General features: G+C 41.2%; 1 protein-coding gene across 12 annotated transcripts in view; it reads right to left on the reverse strand.

Moving 5' to 3' along the window:
- ADGRL3 (adhesion G protein-coupled receptor L3) overlaps positions 1-20,830 on the reverse strand; it is a 1,088,292-nt gene that overhangs the window by 54,207 nt on the left and 1,013,255 nt on the right. Inside the window, exon 24 of one of the 12 annotated variants that reach the window (XM_073686325.1) lies at positions 14,245-14,378. The exons of the other annotated variants lie outside the window; for them this stretch is intronic. Within the exon in view, the coding sequence (XP_073542426.1) occupies positions 14,347-14,378 (32 nt within the window). The 3' untranslated portion in view covers positions 14,245-14,346. Of the gene's footprint in view, positions 1-14,244; positions 14,379-20,830 lie in introns of those variants that run through there. 12 annotated transcript variants of the gene reach the window in all.

The raw sequence follows: 20,830 nt of genomic DNA on the forward strand, positions 1-20,830 counted from the left end.
CCCTGTTCTTTGATGGTGCCCACCTTATATACACCCTCTATGTGTGAGCTCAGGTGACCAGCACCCAATGAGCTCCTATCTTTACCCAGGCTGCTCCCCCTATCTGCCCCTACACTACTTGGGATGTTCCACCCCCCTCCCACTCCAGCCAGGAACAGACTCGGTCGTACCTGCACATTTCTAAGTGGGAGTACCGTCGGTCTGCTCCTCGGAAATGGGATGTGTGTAGTGCATGCAGCCTACCGAGCTCAGGTCCACACTCCATCCTTACCCGGGAGTGGAATATCACACCTCTGGGTTGAGGTGCAATACCCCTGTAGCAGCCGAATCCTCAGGGTGCTACACATGTCCATAATCTCAAACATAAAAGTACACAAGACAAGCAAGCCCCGAAACAGAAGAAATGCTATAGATGTGGACAAGATTTCCCTCACCCCCTGAACAGATGTCCAGCTATGGGACAAAATGCAGTAAATGCGGAAAAGGGAACCGTTTTGCAGCTGTCTGCAAGTCAGTGCACAAGTCTCCTCTACCTATGACAAAGCCCGCAAATGTAAAGATGGTGAATCAGGATGTAGAAGAAATGTCGGTGGCTGAGAATTATGTGTTCACTACCTCTGTCACTGGCTCAATGCAGTCTCCCTGTATCACGCTCGCCCTCTGCAACACTGATATCACTTTTACAATAGATACGGGAGCTTCAGTGGATATCATAGACAGCAATGCATATGAACAATTGAAAACAAAGCGAGTCCTACAGCAAGTGCATACTAAGATCTTTCCATACGGATCTAAAACACCTCTAGTTACAATGGGACAATTTGACGCTGAACTTAGCCATAAAGAAAACAGGCAGAAAACCACTTTTCATACATTGCACGGATCTGGAGGCTGTCTTCTCAGTTATCACACTGCCTTGAAACTAGGACTCATCCAGATTATTCATGCCATTACCGATCCTGCGGATCTGGATGTACAAGCCATGGTGAACAGCTTTCCCTCCCTATTTAGTGGATTGGGAAAACTAAAGGACTCTCAAGTGCATCTTCATGTGGATGACAGTGTTCGTCCAGTAGCCTAGGCTCACAGGCGTATTCCATTTCACCTGAGAAAGAAGGTAGAAAAGGAACTCCAATTGCTCATGGATGAGGATGTTATTGAAACTGTTACTGGTCCCACTCCATGGGTCTCTCCACTTGTGGTAGTTCCAAAACCAAAGACTCCAGAGCAGGTGAGACTGTGTGTTGATATGCGCCTGCCCAATACCGCTATTCAGAGAGAAAGACATATCTCACCCACAATTGATGACATCATCCACTTATTAAATGGAGCAACAGTCTTTTCAAAGCTCAACCTCAATAAGGGCTATCATCAATTGAAACTGAGTCCAGAATCCAGATACTTGACAACATTTTCCAGAAGATACAAGAGATTGACTTTTGGGGTCTGCTCAGCAGCGGAAATTTTTCAAGATACGATAAGAAGCGTCATCCAACACATTCCAAATGCCTTTAATTACAGTGATGACATATTAGTTTTTGGGAAAACTCAAGCTGAACACAATCGTGCTCTATATGCCATTTTCGATTGCCTGCTCTCTGCTGGACTCACTTTAAACAAAGAAAAATGCGAATTTGATAAAAGTTCATTGGAGTTCTATGGTCACATTTAAAAAGAGGGATAATGTAATGTATAATGTTTAGATCGATCTCTTTAAGAAAAGGAAGTCTTGTGACTAGGGAGTTAGAGACAGGAAGTGAGTTGGGGAGGTTTGTAGTTTAGTTTCAGTTTCTAGTCTGCTTAGAAACATGTTATGCTGTGTGCTGGAGGAAGAAGGAGAAGAATAAAACACAGATAAAATCTACTCTCTTGAATTCCTTGTACCGTGAGGACATTACAGAATGGACATTAGAGACCAGTGGAAATCTGTGCTTTGGTCTGATGAGTCCAAATTTGAGATCTTTGGTTCCAACCACCGTGTCTTTATGCGACGCAGAAAAGGTGAACGGATGGACTCTACATGCCTGGTTCCCACCGTGAAGCATGGAGGAGGAGGTGTGATGGTGTGGGGGTGCTTTGCTGGTGACACTGTTGGGGATTTATTCAAAATTTAAGGCATACTGAACCAGCATGGCTACCACAGCATCTTGCAGCCACATGCTATTCCATCCGGTTTGCGTTTAGTTGGACCATCATTTATTTTTCAACAGGACAATGACCCCAAACACACCTCCAGGCTGTGTAAGGGCTATTTGACCAAGAAGGAGAATGATGGGGTGCTACGCCAGATGACCTGGCCTCCACAGTCACCAGACCTGAACCCAATCAAGATGGTTTGGGGTGAGCTGGACCGCAGAGTGAAGGCAAAAGGGCCAACAAGTGCTAAGGATCTCTGGGAACTCCTTCAAGATTGTTGGAAGACCATTTCCGGTGACTACCTCTTGAAGCTCATCAAGAGAATGCCAAGAGTGTGCAAAGCAGTCATCAAAGCAAAAGGTGGCTACTTTGAAGACCCTAGAATATAAGACATATTTTCAGTTGTTTCACACTTTTTTGTTAAGAATATAATTCCACATGTGTTAATTCATAGTTTTGATGCCTTCAGTGTGAATGTACAATTTTCATAGTCATGAAAATACAGAAAAATCTTTAAATGAGGTGTGTCCAAACTACTTTTGGTCTGCACTGTATATGTATGTATATATATATATATATATATATATATATATATATATATACAGTACAGACCAAAAGTTTGGACACACACTACCTTTAAACAATTCTGTTGTCATGTGTTTGGAATCTTCTGATTGTTTTTTGGCAACATCTGAGTTAATTAGAGACACACATATGGATGTATTTTAATGCACACCTGAAACACACTGCTTCTTTCTGTAGCATTATGGGAAAGTCTAAAGAAATCAGCCAAGATATCAGGAAGATAACTGTGGACTTGCACAAGTCTGGCTCATCCTTGGGTACAATTTCAAGATACCTGAATGTGCCTCGTTCATCTGTACAAATAATTATATGCAAGTACAAATAAGATGGGAATGTCCAGCCATCATACTGCTCAGGAAGAAGATGGGTTCTGTGTCACAGAGATGAACGTGCTTTGGTCTGACATTGTGCATATCAACCCAAGGACAAAAGCAAAAGACCTTGTGAAGATGATGGAGGAAGTTGGTAAGATTGTGTCAATAACCACCGTGAAACGAGGACTGTATCAACATGGGTTGAAAGGCCACTCTGCCAGGAAGAAGTCATTACTCCAAAAGAAACATAAAAAAGCAAGATTAATGTTTGCAAATGCACACAGGAACAAAGACCTTAATTTTTGGAGACATGTCCTGTGGTCTGATGAAACTAAAATTGAACTTTTTGAACATAATAACTATCGTTACGTTTGGAGGAAAAATCGAGAAGCTTGGAAGCCTAAAAACACCATCCCAACTATGAAACACGGGGGTGGCAGTATCATGTTGTGGGGTTGATTTGCTGCAGGAGGGACTGGTGCACTTCACAAAATAGATGGCATCATGAGAAAAGAAGATTATGTGGCAATACTGAAGCAACATCTCAAGACATCACCCAGGAAGTTAAAGCTTGAGTGGAAATGAGTCTTCCAAATGGACAATGACCCGAAGCATACTGCCAAAATGGCTTAAGGATAACAAAGTCAATGTTTTGGAGTGGCAATGCTGCCATTTTAGGTTCATTTTATATTTTGTTAGATTAGATTTTTATTGATGCGGCAACACCAAATATGCCAATATTTTTCATTCATTCATCATTTCTTTCTGTTAAATGGGAAAAGCAGGGTGATTAGAATTTATAAACTTTTTACATTTCTTTCAACCCTGGCACGAGGAAATGTCAGAGGGGGGCGGTGGCAGTAGGTGACATTTACCAGACCGACCGGGACAGTAAGGCAAAGACCCAAATCCGAAATGTCCCACTGTATCCAGGTCGGTTAGGAGTAGAGATAAGCGGATCAGTTCACAGGTCTCCAGTCCAGCATCCAGGTCAGTGCTACCTGGTGGCTGGACAGGGGGCCTGCAAATCGTTCAGCAGCATCTTCAGCCTCACAGTGGGTCGCAGTTTTCATGAAATCACATCCAATTCACTTGGACAGTTGTGCACAGCAGAATTTCTATGCAAAAGAAGCAGTAGAAAAAATACTCAGAATTTACACTACGTATGAACACAGTCTAAATGTCCAAGCAAAGTGGATGTGATTTCATCAAAACTCCTGTCCACAGTGCATCTAAAGACGCTGCTGAACTGTGCAGTTTTGATGCATTTTTCTCTATAAGCGTCTAAGGGGACCATGAAAACATGCATGAAAAAAAGTTATTGCATTTTTAAGTGCAAAATGAAAGCTTTTCTGTACCATAAAAAAAAGATTAAAGCTTCACCAAAAACGCTTCAAATAAGGAGGAAAATGTATAAAAAAAGCAACAAAAATGCAATTATCATAGATTATTATTTTGTTGTATGGTGTCGATGCACGAAGAAAGTATGCAGATAGAAAGCAGCATTTACTCTACATGTGAATATGGCCTCAGTATTACATTTCCATTACATTTTTTATGAGTTCAATGGAGAAAAAAAATCAATTGTTTCATTTTTACTCCGTTTACCGATAATCTAAACACTGTGCTGTATGGGTCGTTACAATTACAATGATACCAAATATGTCCATGTTATTGGCTGATTTGTGATGTTTATTATTTAAATAAAAGTACAGTAAAAATAATATTATTGTAATTGTTTTTCATTATATTTTAGTAATTTTATAGGAATCAAATACTATTATTTTTATTTTCATTCTAGAATAAAAATACATAGAGATACATTTCTATCTATAGCAGTGCATTTCTAGATATCAGTCCAATCTGGCTGTGATTATAGAGCCTACAATGCACATTCAAAAAAAGAAAACTCATAATACTTATCAGTGTAGGCTGTGGCACATAGTTTTAGCTAAAGCCTACAATGAAGCAGGTTGTGGGTTCGATTCCCTGGGAGATCAGATCAAAGAATAGTTTAATTGAATAAATGTGCAAAGCAGAGAGATACCAGCTCCGCCCTGCGAGGAGGACCTGCGGAAAAATGAAGATGGTGTCATGATTCCACCACTCATAGAGTCCTAAGGACACTGTGATTGACAGCTCAACTGCCCGATAGTATTAGGGGCATGCGAGCTGTCAGGATTATGAGTGACAGATCAGCAGCGCAATCTGAGGCAAGGGTGTGCTGAGCTGTCGGTATTGTGAATGACAACTCAGTTGTCCAATCTGGCTGGCGCTGTGGGGTTTCCTGCAAGTGTCGCCCGTTCTGGGTGATTACTTGGCTATTTGGGGGAAATGTTTTTACAATTTTTTCACTTATTACTGTATTTGTTAGTCCTCTTAGGGGACTTCAACTTGCAATCATCTGATCACTTGTGCTATATACAGCCACTGCTATGTATAGCAAAAATCATGGTCTATTATGAGCGCCAGCCACAAGCTGGCTTTCACAAGAATACTAACAAATAAAGTTGCACTCTGTATTTTTTTAAAAATTTTACAGCATGAAAACATGAAATATATGAAATTTGAATTGCATTACTGCTCTAGAAAATAGGAAAAAACGAAGATTCTTAGCACATAATTTGGCAAATTTATGCATGCCAAGCAGCCAACAATTTCACAAGAATACTGTCATGACAGGCACGGGGGTCTTCAGCAGATTCCTTGAAGCACTGATGGGCTTTTACAATTATGTGCCCACCTCTGATGGCGCATCTGCCCTGACAGCGTTATTTAACAGGTTAAAAGCCATGGGCAGAGCTTCGCTCCGTTCGTGGCTGTTAGATACAGATGATGGCTGAATAACTTAGCCATTATCTGCCAGCATCAAAGTCAGCATGAGCCCACATCAAAGTCAGGGAGGAGGCATATGATGCACCAGTATGTCATATGTCGGTGATGGTTTAAAAGGTATTGTGGGGGCCAATTGTATGGGGGGAATTCAATATGCAGGCACCATACTATGTAAGAGGGGGAGGGGTAATTTTAGAAGGGGCCATGAAAGTATTATCATAGTGAGTGGGAATACTAATGGGTTTCAGTAGGGGTACTATTTCTGAGTCAATGCTGTAATACATATCTCTTTCCCTATCTTTAACAGTAGGGAGGAATGTCCTTCTAGGTAGGAGGTAGGAGTTCTGTTAAAAAGGATTTGAAATAGGAACTAAGACAGGGACTGAAGCTTTGGTAGCTGGGGTTTTCAACATGATAGACTGAAGTAGTAGCTCATGGTTAGGGTAAGATTGATAAAAAGAAGTCTCTAAGAAGCTGAGTTCTATGTTTATGACCTTGACAGCTGTCATGCTTTCTAATTTCGTATAAAGATGTATAGTAATCTATAAAGTCTTGTTCTTGTAGCCTTTGGAATATATAGAGTCTATATTGTGTAAACATCTTTTTCGTGACATTATCACGTTAGGAACATTTATAAGGTTTAAAATGGCCAGTTATTGCTCTTGTTTTATTCCCCCTGTACCCCTAAGTATTCAGGGTTTTTTTAAATTCGATATACGATTCCACAGATAGAGGCCTTTTCATCTAGTGCTAATTTTTATGGTGTACACAAGATTCTCTGGGGTCATGTCTTTTAGGCTGCGCGCATTGTTTGAATCCACAAAGTTGTGCCCTTAATGAATATTAGGGAATAACTCTTAACTAATTGAATTTAGAGATCATTGATATGTGTTATGTCTAAAACGGTGAGGGGGAAATTACACCAATTTTCACAAGCTTTATAAAATTTGTGATGGATGCTCCTGGGATATGTATCAAGGATAGAGGCCCATCCACACTTCTAAATCCACAGGTAATATACAATGGCTAACTTGCATCTTAATTAGTGATGAGCGAACCAGTGGATGTTCGGGTTTGCCGGGTTTGGACGGACTTTTTAAAAAGTCTGGTTCGGGACCTGAACTTGACCCGAATTTGACCATGGACACCAAACCCCATATAAGTCAATGGGGGCCCAAACTTCAGTGCTGTAAAATGGTTGGAGTAAAGGTTAGGGGGATGGAAAATGAAGAAAAATGGGGGTAAGAGCAGGACATTTGCCCTGCAAAAAAATGTGGATAGGAAAATATTTAAAGGGGTTATATCACCTTAGCAATCATGACAAAATAGGAAGTAAATGAATAACATAAACATTTTAACAGTGCCCCACAGGGATTGAGGCTTGCTACCCCCAATCCAGTTAAACATTTCACCCACAGAGCATGGGGCAGAGTATCCCCACAGAAGCAGCTTACAAACTTCACCCCCAGACTATGGGGCACAGTACCCTCACAGAAGCTGATTCAAATTTCACCCACAGAGCATGGGGAACAATACCCCCACATAAATTATTAAAAATTTCAGCCACAGAGCATGGTGCACAATACCCCCACAAAAGAAGTTTAAACATTTCAGCCTCAGAACACAGAGAACAATACCCCCACATAAGATTCCACACATTTTCAGCCACACAGCAATGGGGCATGATACCCTACATGTTAAAAAATTTACGCTACAGTACTGTGTGTACTGCAAATACATCTGAGTAAAAAATAGTAGGTCCCGAATCCAGCAGAGTTTACCTTGAAAAAAATTCTGTTCAAAGCAGGCAACCACACCTGAATACTTCAGCTAGGGTAATGGAATTGTTCTCCGTTTCTATTTTCTTGTTTGTTTGAACTGGGGCCATGATTATGAGGGGACCTGGAGGAACACAAAGTGAAGGAACTGGAGGCACTCTCAGCCATCCATTCTCAAACTGCCCACAGGCAGGATTGCAGACTACACTCGAGTAATGGAGAATCAAGGTTCTATTCCGGAACGGCAGCCAGATAAATGTGCACCACATCCAAGGACAACAGCAGTCAAGCAAATTAACCACTTCTCAACTGAGTCAGCAGTTGAAATTGTGAGACAAAATAGCCAACCATGACAACTTAGAGGCTATGTAATTGGAATGAGTTGTTAAATACTTTAATGAGCATTAGGTCGGCCACAAAGGAAGAGTAAAATTATTTTTTAAGTGCACTATACATACAGACACGGCTGATGAGTACACAGATGCTTTTGGGCACAGTACACCCACAGAAGCGGATAACAAATTTCACACACAGAGCATGTTTTCACATTTAAAATTTCACACCCAGACAATGGGGCACAGTAGCCCCCCATATCCAAAATGTCTGCTCCAGTAGCGTACGTTATCAATGCCGCCGATGAAAAGCGGGTAGTATGATCTTAGATTAAGCTGGCGTTCCACCTAGAGGCTTGCTACTGGCAGTCACAGCCCCTTTGCTTTGGGACGCCTCCCCAATGCTGTTGGCTAAGGGTTCCGGGGGCCTGAAGTGTTACATAGTAACATAGTAACATAGTTTTTAAGATTGAAGGAAGACTAAGTCCATCTAGTTCAATGCATAGCCTAACATGTTGATCCAGAGGAAGGCAAAAAAAAACCATGTGGCAAACACCAAGCTCCACATTGGGGGAAAAAAATTCCTTCTTGACTCCACATACGGCAATCAGACTAGTTCCCTGGATCAACGTCCTATGAAGGAATCTAGTATATATAACCTGTGATATTATACTTTTCAAGAAAGGCATCCAGGCCCTTCTTAAATTTTAGTAGTGAATCACTCATTACAACATCATGCGGCAGAGAGTTCCATAGTCTCACTGCTCTTACAGTAAAGAATTCTCATCTGTGATTATGATTAAACCTTCTTTCCTCCAGATGTAGAAGATGCTCCCTTGTCCCCGTCTCAGGCCTCAGAGTAAAAAGATCAGTAGAAAGGTCTTTGTACTGTCCCCTCATATATTTGTACATAGTAATAAGATCACCCCTAAGCCTTCGTTTTTCCAAACTCAATAACCCCAAGTGTAACAGCCTGTCTTGGTATTGCAGACCCCCAGTCCTCTAATAACCTTGGTAGCTCTTCTCTGCACCTGCTCTAGTTCAGCTATGTCTTTCTTATACACCGGAGACCAGAACTGTACACAGTATTCTAAGTGTGGTCGCACTAGTAACTTGTATAGAGGTAAAATTATGTTCTCCTCATGAGCATCTATGCCTCTTTTAATGCATCCCATTATTTTATTTGCCTTTGCAGCAGCTGCCTGACACTGACCACCAAACGTGAGCTTGATGTCCACCAATACACCCAGGTCTTTTTCAATGATAGTTTTGCCCGGTGTTTTACAATTAAGCATATAATTATACATTTTATTTCCTCTGCCCAAGTGCATTACCTTACATTTATCCCCATTAAAGCTCATTTGCCATTTATCAGCCCAAGCTTCTAGTTTACATAGATCCTCCTGTAATAATAGATCCTCCTGTAAAATTGTCCTCCTCTGTATTGATTACCCTGCCGAGTTTAGTGTCATCTGCAAATATTGAAATACTACTCTGTATGCCCCCCACAAGGTCATTAATAAATATGTTAAAAAGAAGAGGGCCCAATACTGACCACTGTGGTACCCCTCTGTTAACTGTGACCAAGTCTGAGTGTGTTCCATGAATAACCACTCTTTGTTTCCGATCACTGAGCCAGTTCTTAACCCACTTACATATATTTTCCCCTATCCCCATTGTTCTCATTTTATGTATCAACCTTTTGTGTGGAACCGTATCAAAAGCTTTTGAAAAGTACATATACACAACATCCACTGCATTTCCTTGGTCCAGTCCAGAACTTACCTCTTCATAAAAGCTGATCAGATTAGTTTGACAGGAACGGTCCCTCGTAAACCCATGCTGATATTGGGTCATGAGGTTATTCTTCTTCAGATACTCTAGTATAGCATCTCTTAGAAAACCCTCCAGGATTTTACCCACAGTAGAGGTTAAGCTTACTATCCTATGATTTCCAAGTTCAGTTTTTGTCCCCTTTTGAATATTGGCACCACAATTGCTATATGCCAGTCCTGTGGTACAGACCCTGTTATTATGGAATCTTTAAAGATTAAAAATAATGGTTTATCTATGACTTTACTTAATTCCTGCAGTACTCGTGGGTGTATCCCACCCGGGCCCGGGGATTTGTCAACTTTAGTGATTTTTAGACGCCGCCGTACTTCCTGTTGAGTGAAGCAAGTGACATTTAATGGAGAATTTTTGTTATCAATGATCATGTTTTCTGTCATGCGATTTTCTTGTGTAAATACTGTTGAAAAAAAATCATTTAGCATAGTGGCTTTTTCCTCATCCTCATCCACCATTTCACCCAGACTATTTTAAAGGGGGCCAACACTATAATTTTTTTAGTTTCTTACTATTTATGCAGTTAAAGAATACCTTTTTTACCTTGAAAAAATGATTATTCAAAGCATGGTGGCAACCTGTGGTCTGAGGTGGAGAAGTCGGGCCCATCGTGGGAGTGTACAGCGCCCGAGGACGCGAAAAAGAGATCCACCCGTTGAAGGTTCGGCCTAGAAAAGGTGATGTACTGAAGACAGGGTTTGGTCCATAATGAGAGTCATGTTCTGGAAGAAGGCGCGGTTCAAAATGAAGTACGGCCCATCAGGTAATTTTTTAATCGGTCAATAAATGCATGGAAAGCAGCTATCATGTTGTGGACTGTGGAAGAGATGTATTTTGTGACCAAAATGTACACTCATTTCCAGCAGATGATACCGATATAAAACAGCAAGAAACACACCAACATGGCAAAAACAAGAAGTTGATATGCTCATCCATATCCCTTATTTGATGCTCTCCTTACTTTTTTAAGTGTTTTTTAGGCAAAGTACTCCCACGGTTGCAGATTGTAAAAATGTGTTTTTACCCACAGTGCTATTTTGTTGCGACTGTTGTGCCTTTTTCTGCTGGAATTCGAAGTACTGAGACAAGCCTTGAGGATTGATATCCTCTACAACTAAGATAGTGTGTGCCTCGGGACTCTGTTCTTAAGCAAATGGAGGGCTGTTGTTGAATTAATAAAATGAACATGGACACTGTGGTTCCGGGGTCCTTGCCAAGAAGGACCGGTGCTACTAAATAGTTTCAAATGTTATAAAAATGAACTATCCTGGTTGCTGTTCCGGGCCCCTTAACCGAGAAGGGCCGGTTACCACACAAGAAGAAGACATCAGGACCAGTCTCCTACTCAAAGTTTTATAATATGTTATAATATGATAAATGTTGACACTTGCATTGGTTGTCTAGTATGGCCGAGGACAACCACAATTACAGTGTGGGGGAATGTAGTGGTGGTGAAGGAGATAGTCTCCCTCTGAAGTTAGAGCCCTCTGGGGCTGCAGTTTGGTCCAGGTGGGGTTAGCTGTGACAATCAGCCCAGTAGAGGGAGGGGGAACTCAGTGCTAGTGTCTAGTGCAGGAAGTGGGCACAGTCAGTAGTGTGCAGTACTGCAGAAGAGCTGACAGGTTCTATAAGTGCTGCTAGGGTAGACGTGGACCTAGTATGCCAGACAGTGGATCATCAGATAAAAGAATCCCTCCACAAGAGTCCCCTTAGCCGGCCTGGGAACCTCGAGAGTCTTCAGAGATCTAGGGGAACATTCTGTCTTCAAGCCTGCAGAAGAAGATAGGACTCAAGTCTAGGATGTGGAGAGAACTAGGATACGGATATACTGTCTTTGGTGAAGAAGATTCTCTAGGGCTAGAGAAGAAAACAACAGAGATGCTTCACCTAGATTGGAAACCAGGGCTGAAGTTGTTTCCAGTACCTGAGGAGAAGATGACAACCCGTTGGGTCTTATCCTTTATATCTCCCTGTAAATACTGTAAATACTACCAGTTACCAAGTAAAGTTCTAGTTGTTGTTATGAACTCTGTGTCCTCTGAATTGATTGCTGCCCTGGTTCCAGAAGAGGAATTTCTGGAGTCAGAAAAGGCTGGCTGGTCAGAAGTAAGAAGCGACACCACATACACAGCAGCACCAGAGGGAGGACACACTTTGTCTGTAGAGTGCCAAAGCGAGCATGGGCTACAGCTCGCCCATGACTACCTCGTTTGGGCACCTTGCACACAGTACTATCACAGACACGGGTGAAGATTACACATAGAGTGTTTTTGGAAAACTGCACACACACAAAACCTAATACTGCCGCTCACTACAGATGCATCGTGTGCCTACGCTAAGCAGAGCAGAAATAAAAAGTAATAATCTTGAACCAGGAGGAAGAGGTTCAAGTGGAGGAGGATGTGGAAGAGGTGGAGGTGGACATGGTGGTATAGGTGGAAAAGGCAAGAGGCATCCAAAACTGATTATTTCTTTGTTATTTTTGTACTTTTTTTTCTTTTTTTCAGTGTGTTTTTAATTTTATTACATTTTTTGGATTTTATTTCTGAAACTTACTTAAAAACACCTATAATTTACAAAACTAAAACTAGCAATCTAGAACCAGGAGGCGTGGGTCCAAGTGGAGAACGAGGTGAACGTGGAGGCCTAGGTGGAAGAGGCAAGGCAACACTTTTTTTTTGTGTGTTTTTTATTTTTTTTTATTTTGTTATTTTATTTTTTTATATTTTTATGGAACTGATTTATAAAAACCTATAATTTAACAAATTTAATATAGAAATATTTTTATGGAACTAACCTACAAAAATCTAGAATTTAGAAAAAAATATAGAACCAGGAGGCGTGAGTTCAAGTGGAGGAAGAGATGAACATGGCGGTATAGGTGGAAGAGGCAAGGAAAGTGTAATTCAACACTGTTTTTTTTTTGTTATTTATGAATTTTTTTATTTAGTTTTATGGAACAGACTTAAAACACTCTGGGTGTGTAACCCAACACTTTTTTTTGTATCTGTATTTTTTTATTTTTTTTTAAGGGAACTGACTTCAAACAACATACAATGAACCCAAAATAAACTAACAAGCTACAACCAAAGGGCGGAGGTCCAACTGGAGAAGGAGATGGAGGGTGTGGATGTGGCGCTGTAGGTGGAAGAGGCAGAGGAGGAGGTAGCCAACACACTTTTTTGGGCTTTTTATTCGGAGAGTCGGCACCCAAATGATATGAATGGCAAATAGAGTAGAATACTGGCTGAGTGCGGCTGTTATAGTCTATAGTCATCCAAAGGTATGGACAAGTCCTGTGGGATCCATGCCTGGTTCATTTTAAGGAATGTTAGCTTCCCTACGTTGGATGTAGACAGGTGGATGCGCCTGTCTGTGATCACACCATCTGCGATGCTAAAGACATGCTCTGTCATGACATTTGCCGCAGGGAAGGACAGCACCCCCAAAGCATAAAGGGCAAGCTCAGGCCATGTGTCCAATCTGGAGACCCAGAAGTTAATTGGGGCAGACCAATCAGCTAGTAGGTGGAGACATGTGAACAGGTACTCTTCCACCATGTTGTTGTAATGCTGAGTCCTGCTAATACACACCTTATTAGATAGTGGTGCTGGATGTTGCGGCTTGCTCATAAAGTTTTGTCACATTTAGGCCATGCTAGCATTGCCTTCCGAGGTGCTGGCAGAACACCAGCTGCATTGGTGACTTCCTCCTCCGCCTCTGCATTGTTGCTCCACTGAACCCCAGCTGTCAGGTGGGAAAGCCATCAGTAGATTCTCGACCAGCATCTGCTTGTATTCACACATTTTGCGCTCTCGCTTCAGTGACGGAAGTAATGATGGTATGTTGTCCTTTTACCGGGGAGCCAGCAGGGTGGCCACCCAGTAATCTGCACGGGTAACAATACAGGCAACTCGGCACTCGTTGCGTAGGCACAGCAGCATGTATTGGCTCATGTGTGCCAGGCCGCCCAAAGGCAACGAAAAGTGGTCCTCGGTGGCAGGTGTATCATCTGGGTTCTCTGTATACCCCCAGCCATGCTCCAGTGATGCCTGTGAGCTGATCTGAGTGCTAAGAACACGATTGTTCCTCCTCCTCCTCATAATCCTCTAAAACTGACCCCTGGCTGTATAGTTGGGTGCCTGGCTGCTGTTGGGACAGTAACCCACCCTCCGAGCTATGTGTGGACGACAGGCTCAATAACGTTGTGAATTGGCCCTGCTCCTCTTCCTCCTGGGCCACCATCTCATCCATCGTGGCCTGAATTGTTTTTTCCAGCAAGCATATAAGTGGTATAGTAATGCTGATGATTGTGTCATCAGCGCTGGCCATATTGGTGGAGTATTCAAAGCAGTGCAACATGGCACACACGTCCTGCATGGAGGCTCACTCATGGGTGGTTAAGTGTTGTTGCTCCGCAGAGTGACTCAGCCGTGTGTGCTGCAGCTGAAACTTCACTATTGACTGCTGCCTTGTTGGTACGTTGCAATATGAGGCGGTTAAGATTCAGATGAAATTTCAACAAATTCTTGATGCAAACGTAACACCATCTGTAAAAAAAGCTGAAGTTGAAAAGAGGATGGCTTCTAATAATCCTAAATATACTGTATGTCAAAATCCACAATAGACTACCTCAAAAGGTGCAATCTGAAGGTTTTACAATGGCCCTCACAGTCCCCTGATCTGAACATAGTTGAAAATCTGTGGCTAGACCGCAAAATAGCAGTGCATGCAAGATGACCCAGGAATCTCACAAAACTGGAAGAAATTTCCAAGGAAGGATGAATGAAAATCCCTCAAACAAGACTTGAAAGACTCTTGGCTGGCTACAAAAAGCATTTACAAGCTGTGATACTTGCAAAAGGGGGTGTTACTAGGTACTAACCATGCAGGGTGCTCAACGTTTTTGCATCAGCCCATTTTCTTTTTTTCATAATTTTTAAAATGTAAAAAATGACTATATATTTTTTTTTTTGCCTAAAACACAAAGTAAATGTGTCATCTTTAATTTTAGCCCTTAGAGATCATTGCATCTTCAACTCTATTAACTGTTCACAACAACAGTAATTTTCACCAGGGGTGCCCAAACTTTTACATGCCATTGTATGTTGAATTGTTTCTTTGCAATGTGCTAATTAGATGATGGATGATCTTTTGTAAGTCTACTTTTGTGAGTATAAATAAAATCAATTTGAAACAAATTTTATTGATAAAATCAGTATATTGTATTATTTTGTTTTCTTGGTTCCATTTGTGGGATAGGATAAATTGCATTTTGAAAATAACATACCAACTGATGACTTCAACATATGAAATGCTGACTTGCAGACACTGTTTGTGAGTATAACGCAGTGTGGTTAGAATGCTCTTTATTTGTAATTAGTTTTCATTGCATGTCTGTGGGCTCTTGATCCTGGGAGCAGGGTGTATAGAAGATTGGACTAAGATGAAAACTGAGTCATCTTAAATAACCCGAAAAGATCATTTTTATTAATGGATTAAGAAATGTACTGTACATGAGATTTTACGGTATTTAAAGACTAAATGACTGTTTTTTACTTCATAGCTGTGCCTAGTTTGGTTGTGTGGTTGACAAAAAAAAAATCTTGAGGGTTTTATGTACCAGGATACAGACACATGATGCTGCTATTGGACTTCATGTAAATTGCCATTTCAGACATTTGGGTTAGTTGGTATCACAAGACTACCACTAAATGAGATCAGTTACCTCAGACCAAAATACTTAAATATAATTTAAAATATAAAAGTGGTATTTTGGTTTGAGGACATTATCACATGCTAACAGGATAGGTAATAACTTTGGTGGGTATCTGACTGCTGGGACTACCACATTATTGGGCTGCCGGAGGTTGCCAACATTCCATAGCCTTACCCGAATCCTTGATGCTAAGAGGAATGGCAAAGCTTGTCCATTCATCTTCTACATGTATACATAAAGCTTTGTGTGCCCTCTCAATCATCAGATCTATGGGTCTTCTTGTAGGATGAAATTTGTGAAGGTTATCTTTCCGTAGTTGAGGGAGTGCACCTTTGGAAATTGACTCAGGTAGACTTTTGTTTCTGACATTGTTGCACCTAGTGCAGCTTTCATGATCTTCCAGAAAGGCACATAACTTGGTCAAGAGGGTTTCTCTTTTGATTGTAAGTTCTAAGAGTTTTCTTAGCCCATGTTCATTTTTGGTGGTGGACAGGTTTTCTAAGACTTTCACTCTGTTTTCCAATTGTCTAAAAAAGTGTTCATATATCAGAAATTTTCAAGATTGGTTCCATTGTGGTGGAGTAAAATCACCTGAAGAAGGTTCTTGAGACTGAGAGGTCTTTTTGTTCCTTATCTAAATCTTCCTGACTAGAAATACTACAGAGTCTTCTGAATCATAAGTAGGGGCATAATACCACTGATTATAAGTATTTTTGTAGTTGCAATAGTTGCTTTGTGAAGTGAATAGTTGCACTTTGTGAAGTGCAATAGTTGCTTTTAATGAATATTTCAATATTGGACTGATCTGAGGGTCCTTTCGTTTTTACAGACAGAAGTGCCTTTTTTCCCCATTAGGGCTCATGCAGACGTCCATGGAAATTGGTCTGAGCATTGACTGCAATACATGAACTGGCTGCGGCTCTTCCAATCTGAGCATCACAGCTTCAGAGATATGCAAAGCTGTCATGCTTGGATAGGGAGACCTACAGCCAGTCCATGCATTGCAGTCCGGGCTTGGACTGACTTACAAGGATGTCTGCATAAGCCCTTAGGCTTTTGTCCATGTTTGCAGGAGGATTTTGTTTACCAGGGAAAGTCTGTTGAACGAGAACCTGTAACCAAGTTAAAGGTAGCCAGTTTTTCTTCTTATTGTAATACCGCTACTACCTTGAGTATTTTTGATTTGTTTGTTTGTTCTTTACAAATCCACCATATGGTTCCTGAAATGTTATGGTCTTCACTAAGGGACTATTGCTCACAGGATTCTCTGGGTTTATATCCTTAGTCTGCTCTGCATTATTACTCTGTGAGCAAGTACCCTTAGTACAGACCATAATAAGTAGCACTAAATAAAGAGGCTGATTTATCTGAAACAGTATGAGCAGAATTAATAAAATAAGAGGAAAAACTGTCCACTGATGATCTAGTGACAGGTCCTCTATAGAATGAGTTTCCCTCATTATATTTAACTTGTAATAATATAGTCTAGAGGTGAAAGTCTACTTCCATAGACTGTATACTGAAGATTTTTAGTTCATATAAAAATTGGGATAGGCATCATCAAGTGTTTTAGTAGAACTAGTAGTTTTGGTTGATGGTGAGGTTTGTCACACTTGGTTGAAGAAAATTTCATTTTAGATGGAGATATTTAAAACTAGGGTATATAGCTTGGTGAGCTTTGCACATAGTCCTAAAATGTGGGGCATGTCCCCTCTGGTTTACCTGATTTATGAATACGTGGTTGGGTCACACAGTCTTCAGCATCTTCATACTCTTTAATCATGTTTTTAAATGTTGTAGACTGTGAGAAGCGTCCAAGAAAACTTCAGACAATGCCTTTTTTAGAATTGTGCTGTTACCTGCGGACAAGTGGGAATTGTTAGGAGGGCCTCTGAGTACAATAAAGTGGATTGTAGATGTGGAGGCCCGAAACTATAATTTCTGCTATGCCTTGCACTGTGTTCCAGTTTTTCTTGGACACAATGAGGTGAGTCTGTAGTCTCTGAAGTCAGAAATAATCACACAGCAGTAATCCTTATTGTAGAGACATAGAGGGTCATATGAAGCTCAGCAATTAAGTCTAACTGATAGCTGGATCCCTCTGGGACTTGAGATGATGAATTAATTGTATTGTTGGTGCAGGCCCTCTGTTTCCATCATGAGACCACTACCCCTAGAGCAGTTTTAGTACTGAAGGAGTCCGCCTATGGGAGGAGAGGTGCAACCGCACTTAGCAGATGAAGTTGTGCATCTGGATTTGCCAGGAAAAGCCATGGTTTGGGTTGACAAGCCAACTAAACTAGGCCCCATGCAGATGAAATTGCTGATTAGCGTCTAAATATAATCACAAATTATCATTGGGAGATAGCTCAGGATCAAAGTGGTTAAAATGTGGCACCTGATACAGCCACTGGAGGAGGTTGATGATGGAGTAGATCAGTCCAAGAAGTGCACACTATTGAGGCTTTAGCTTTTCTGGGCAGTACACTATAACTGTAAAACCTGCAATAATTGGTTCTGGGGCCCAAGGTATAATGTGTTAGAGTGTTGCTAGAGGGCAGTGAATAACCTCATGATTGAAATGAGGTGCCTTAAAAGCAAAACTTGCCCCAGTCCTATTTAGACATATATAGTTCTAATTATCTTTTTAACATCTCAAACTTGGCACACTGGGTGAATCAAAAATTGTGCTACATTTAAATGAAGATAATAAACATGTTTTATTAAATGCTATTATTTGCTACTGACCTCTATGGAAGAAAATGTAAAAGTTGTGAAAACCTAGATAATGAGTTTATATGCAATGACATTTTCTGTTTCAGAGAATTTCTTAGATTATTTTTCCTTGCTTGCTTGTTTTCAATTTTTATCTCTGTCCTGTTATTCTTTGAATGATGGTATGATTCTTAGTATAATGATGATTGTATTATTCTTAGTATAATTCATGTACTGAAATGCAAAGTCTTAAAGTCATGAGATAACCTATCTGAATGTTCTGTTTTAAATGAACTGAGGATATTAGAAAGGTAAAATGTTAGTTTCCTCCAAGTCTTTGAGAGCAAATTTAACAGTGTTAGTAATAGTGCTGCTTGGGATATAAATAAACAGTTAAAGGTGTTGTCTTACAATCAACATTTATCACCTATCCACATGACTACCACGAATTACTAAAATGGAGATCCTTGCCCCCACTCTACTTCATTGCAGTAGTGAGAAGATAAAGTTTTAAGAGTTTGAACATTCAAAGTCTATGGGACTGATGGAGATAGCCAAGTGCATCTCACCTCTATTTCAGCTATCTTCATCAGTGACATGGACAATGCAAATTTGCTGAAATATCACAAGAAGCCGGGATGCGACGAAACCGGCAAAGAAGACCTAGAAATGAAGGAATCACAAGCAGAGTTGAGTATCTTCTTAAACAAAAACCCACAATGTTAGTCCACAGAGGAAGCCGCAGCAGGATAAATATCACAATATGCAAACCCACAATATATCTAAATGCACTAAATTACAAACTGTATCACTGACCTGAGTGGATTAATGAGATAAAATGTAACCTTTTATTATAATACATTAAAATGTGTCTATTTACATTCCCATCATGCTAGGTGCACGTCTATCTAGCACCATATGATAAATGATAAATATGATAATGTTGCAATTCTAATTAGGATATAGCTTCTAGAAGGTAACCTACCCTCTCTATTTACATAACTGTATTGAAGAATTGCTAGTTGCTAGATAATAATAATGAGAAGACAATATCTTGTAAATTCTGGGCTAAAGCCTCATATTGTACTAGGGGATCTCACTAATATTCAATTTATCCTCATGGCATGCTGGTTAATATAAATTATTTTTATGATCAGCTGACATTCATTGAACAATATCACAATATATGTTCTCTTGTCCCCGGCCTAACATAAGCCTCATCATATTTAGCCCAGTAATTTTGAGTAATAGGTGGGCACATCAGGAGACTGTGTTACTATTAAAAGCAAAAAAAGGAGCATGGACCGCACCTCCAAAAACTCATACATTTGATCTAATGCCTCTCGGCAAAAATATCTATAACAGAACATGAGGTTCTTAGTTTAACATTCTGATCAGCCTGTATGAAGCCCACTGCCACGTCACGGCAAACCTCGTAGTGGGTCCTAACATTTCCTGCCTGAACGGGAGCGGAACCGTGCGCCAACCACCGCCGCAGCGATAATGCACCAGCAGGGCGGGCGGCCCGGTGCCTCACAGTCTCACAGCACCCATGCTACAAGACCGAGTCCCCATGACTCCAGGCCACGCCGCCCCACAAACACAGAGCCACAGCAACAATGGCCAACACACTGCACCAACACCACATGAAAGGAGCATTGTGACTCACCTTCCTCCACCTCTCAAGTGAGAGCAAAAATAGGCTAGGCCCTCTTTGCAATCTCCTGCTAAATGGGAGGAGTGCTGGTCCAAGAAAAGGGAAAGAATATGCAATGCAAAAAAAGGAGCATGGACCGCACCTCCAAAAAATCATACGTTTGATCTAATGCCTCTTGGCAAAAATATATATAACTGAACTTGAGGTTCTTAGTTTAACATTCTGATCAGACTGTATGAAGCCCACTGCCAAGTCATGGCAAACCTCGTAGTGGGTCCTAACATTTCCTGCCTGAACGGGAGCGGAGCCGTGCGCCAACCACTGCCGCAGCGGCAACGCACCAGCAGGAACCTCATGTTCAGTTATATATATTTTTGCCGAGGGGCATTAGATCAAATGTATGATTTTTTGAAGGTGCGGTCCATGCTCCTTTTTTTGCATTGCATATTCTTTCCCTTTTCTTGGACCAGCACTCCTCCCATTTGGCACAGGCGATTTTAATTAGCAGGAGACTGCAAAGAGGGTCTAGCTTATTTTTGCTCTCACTTGAGAGCTTGAGGAAGGTGAGTCACAATGCTCCTTTCATGTGGTGTTGGTGCAGTGTGTCGGCCATTGTTGCTGTGGCTCTGTGCTTGTGGGGCGACGTGGCCTGGAGTCATGGGGACTCGGTCTTGCAGCATGTGTGCTGTGAGGCTGTGAGGCACCAGGCCGCCCGCCCTGCTGGTGCACTGTCGCTGCGGTGGTGGTTGGCACACGGCTCCACTCCCGTTCAGCCAGGAAATGTTAGGACCCACTACGAGGTTTGCCGTGACGTGGCAGTGGGCTTCATACAGTCTGATCAGAATGTTAAACTAAGAACCTCATGTTCAGTTACATATATTTTTGCCGAGAGACATTAGATCAAATGTATG

This window comes from Phyllobates terribilis, unplaced genomic scaffold (genome assembly GCF_046119375.1).
Source record: "Phyllobates terribilis strain yellow unplaced genomic scaffold, ASM4611937v1 Scaffold_1__5_contigs__length_1240528914, whole genome shotgun sequence".
Lineage (NCBI taxonomy): Eukaryota > Metazoa > Chordata > Amphibia > Anura > Dendrobatidae > Phyllobates > Phyllobates terribilis.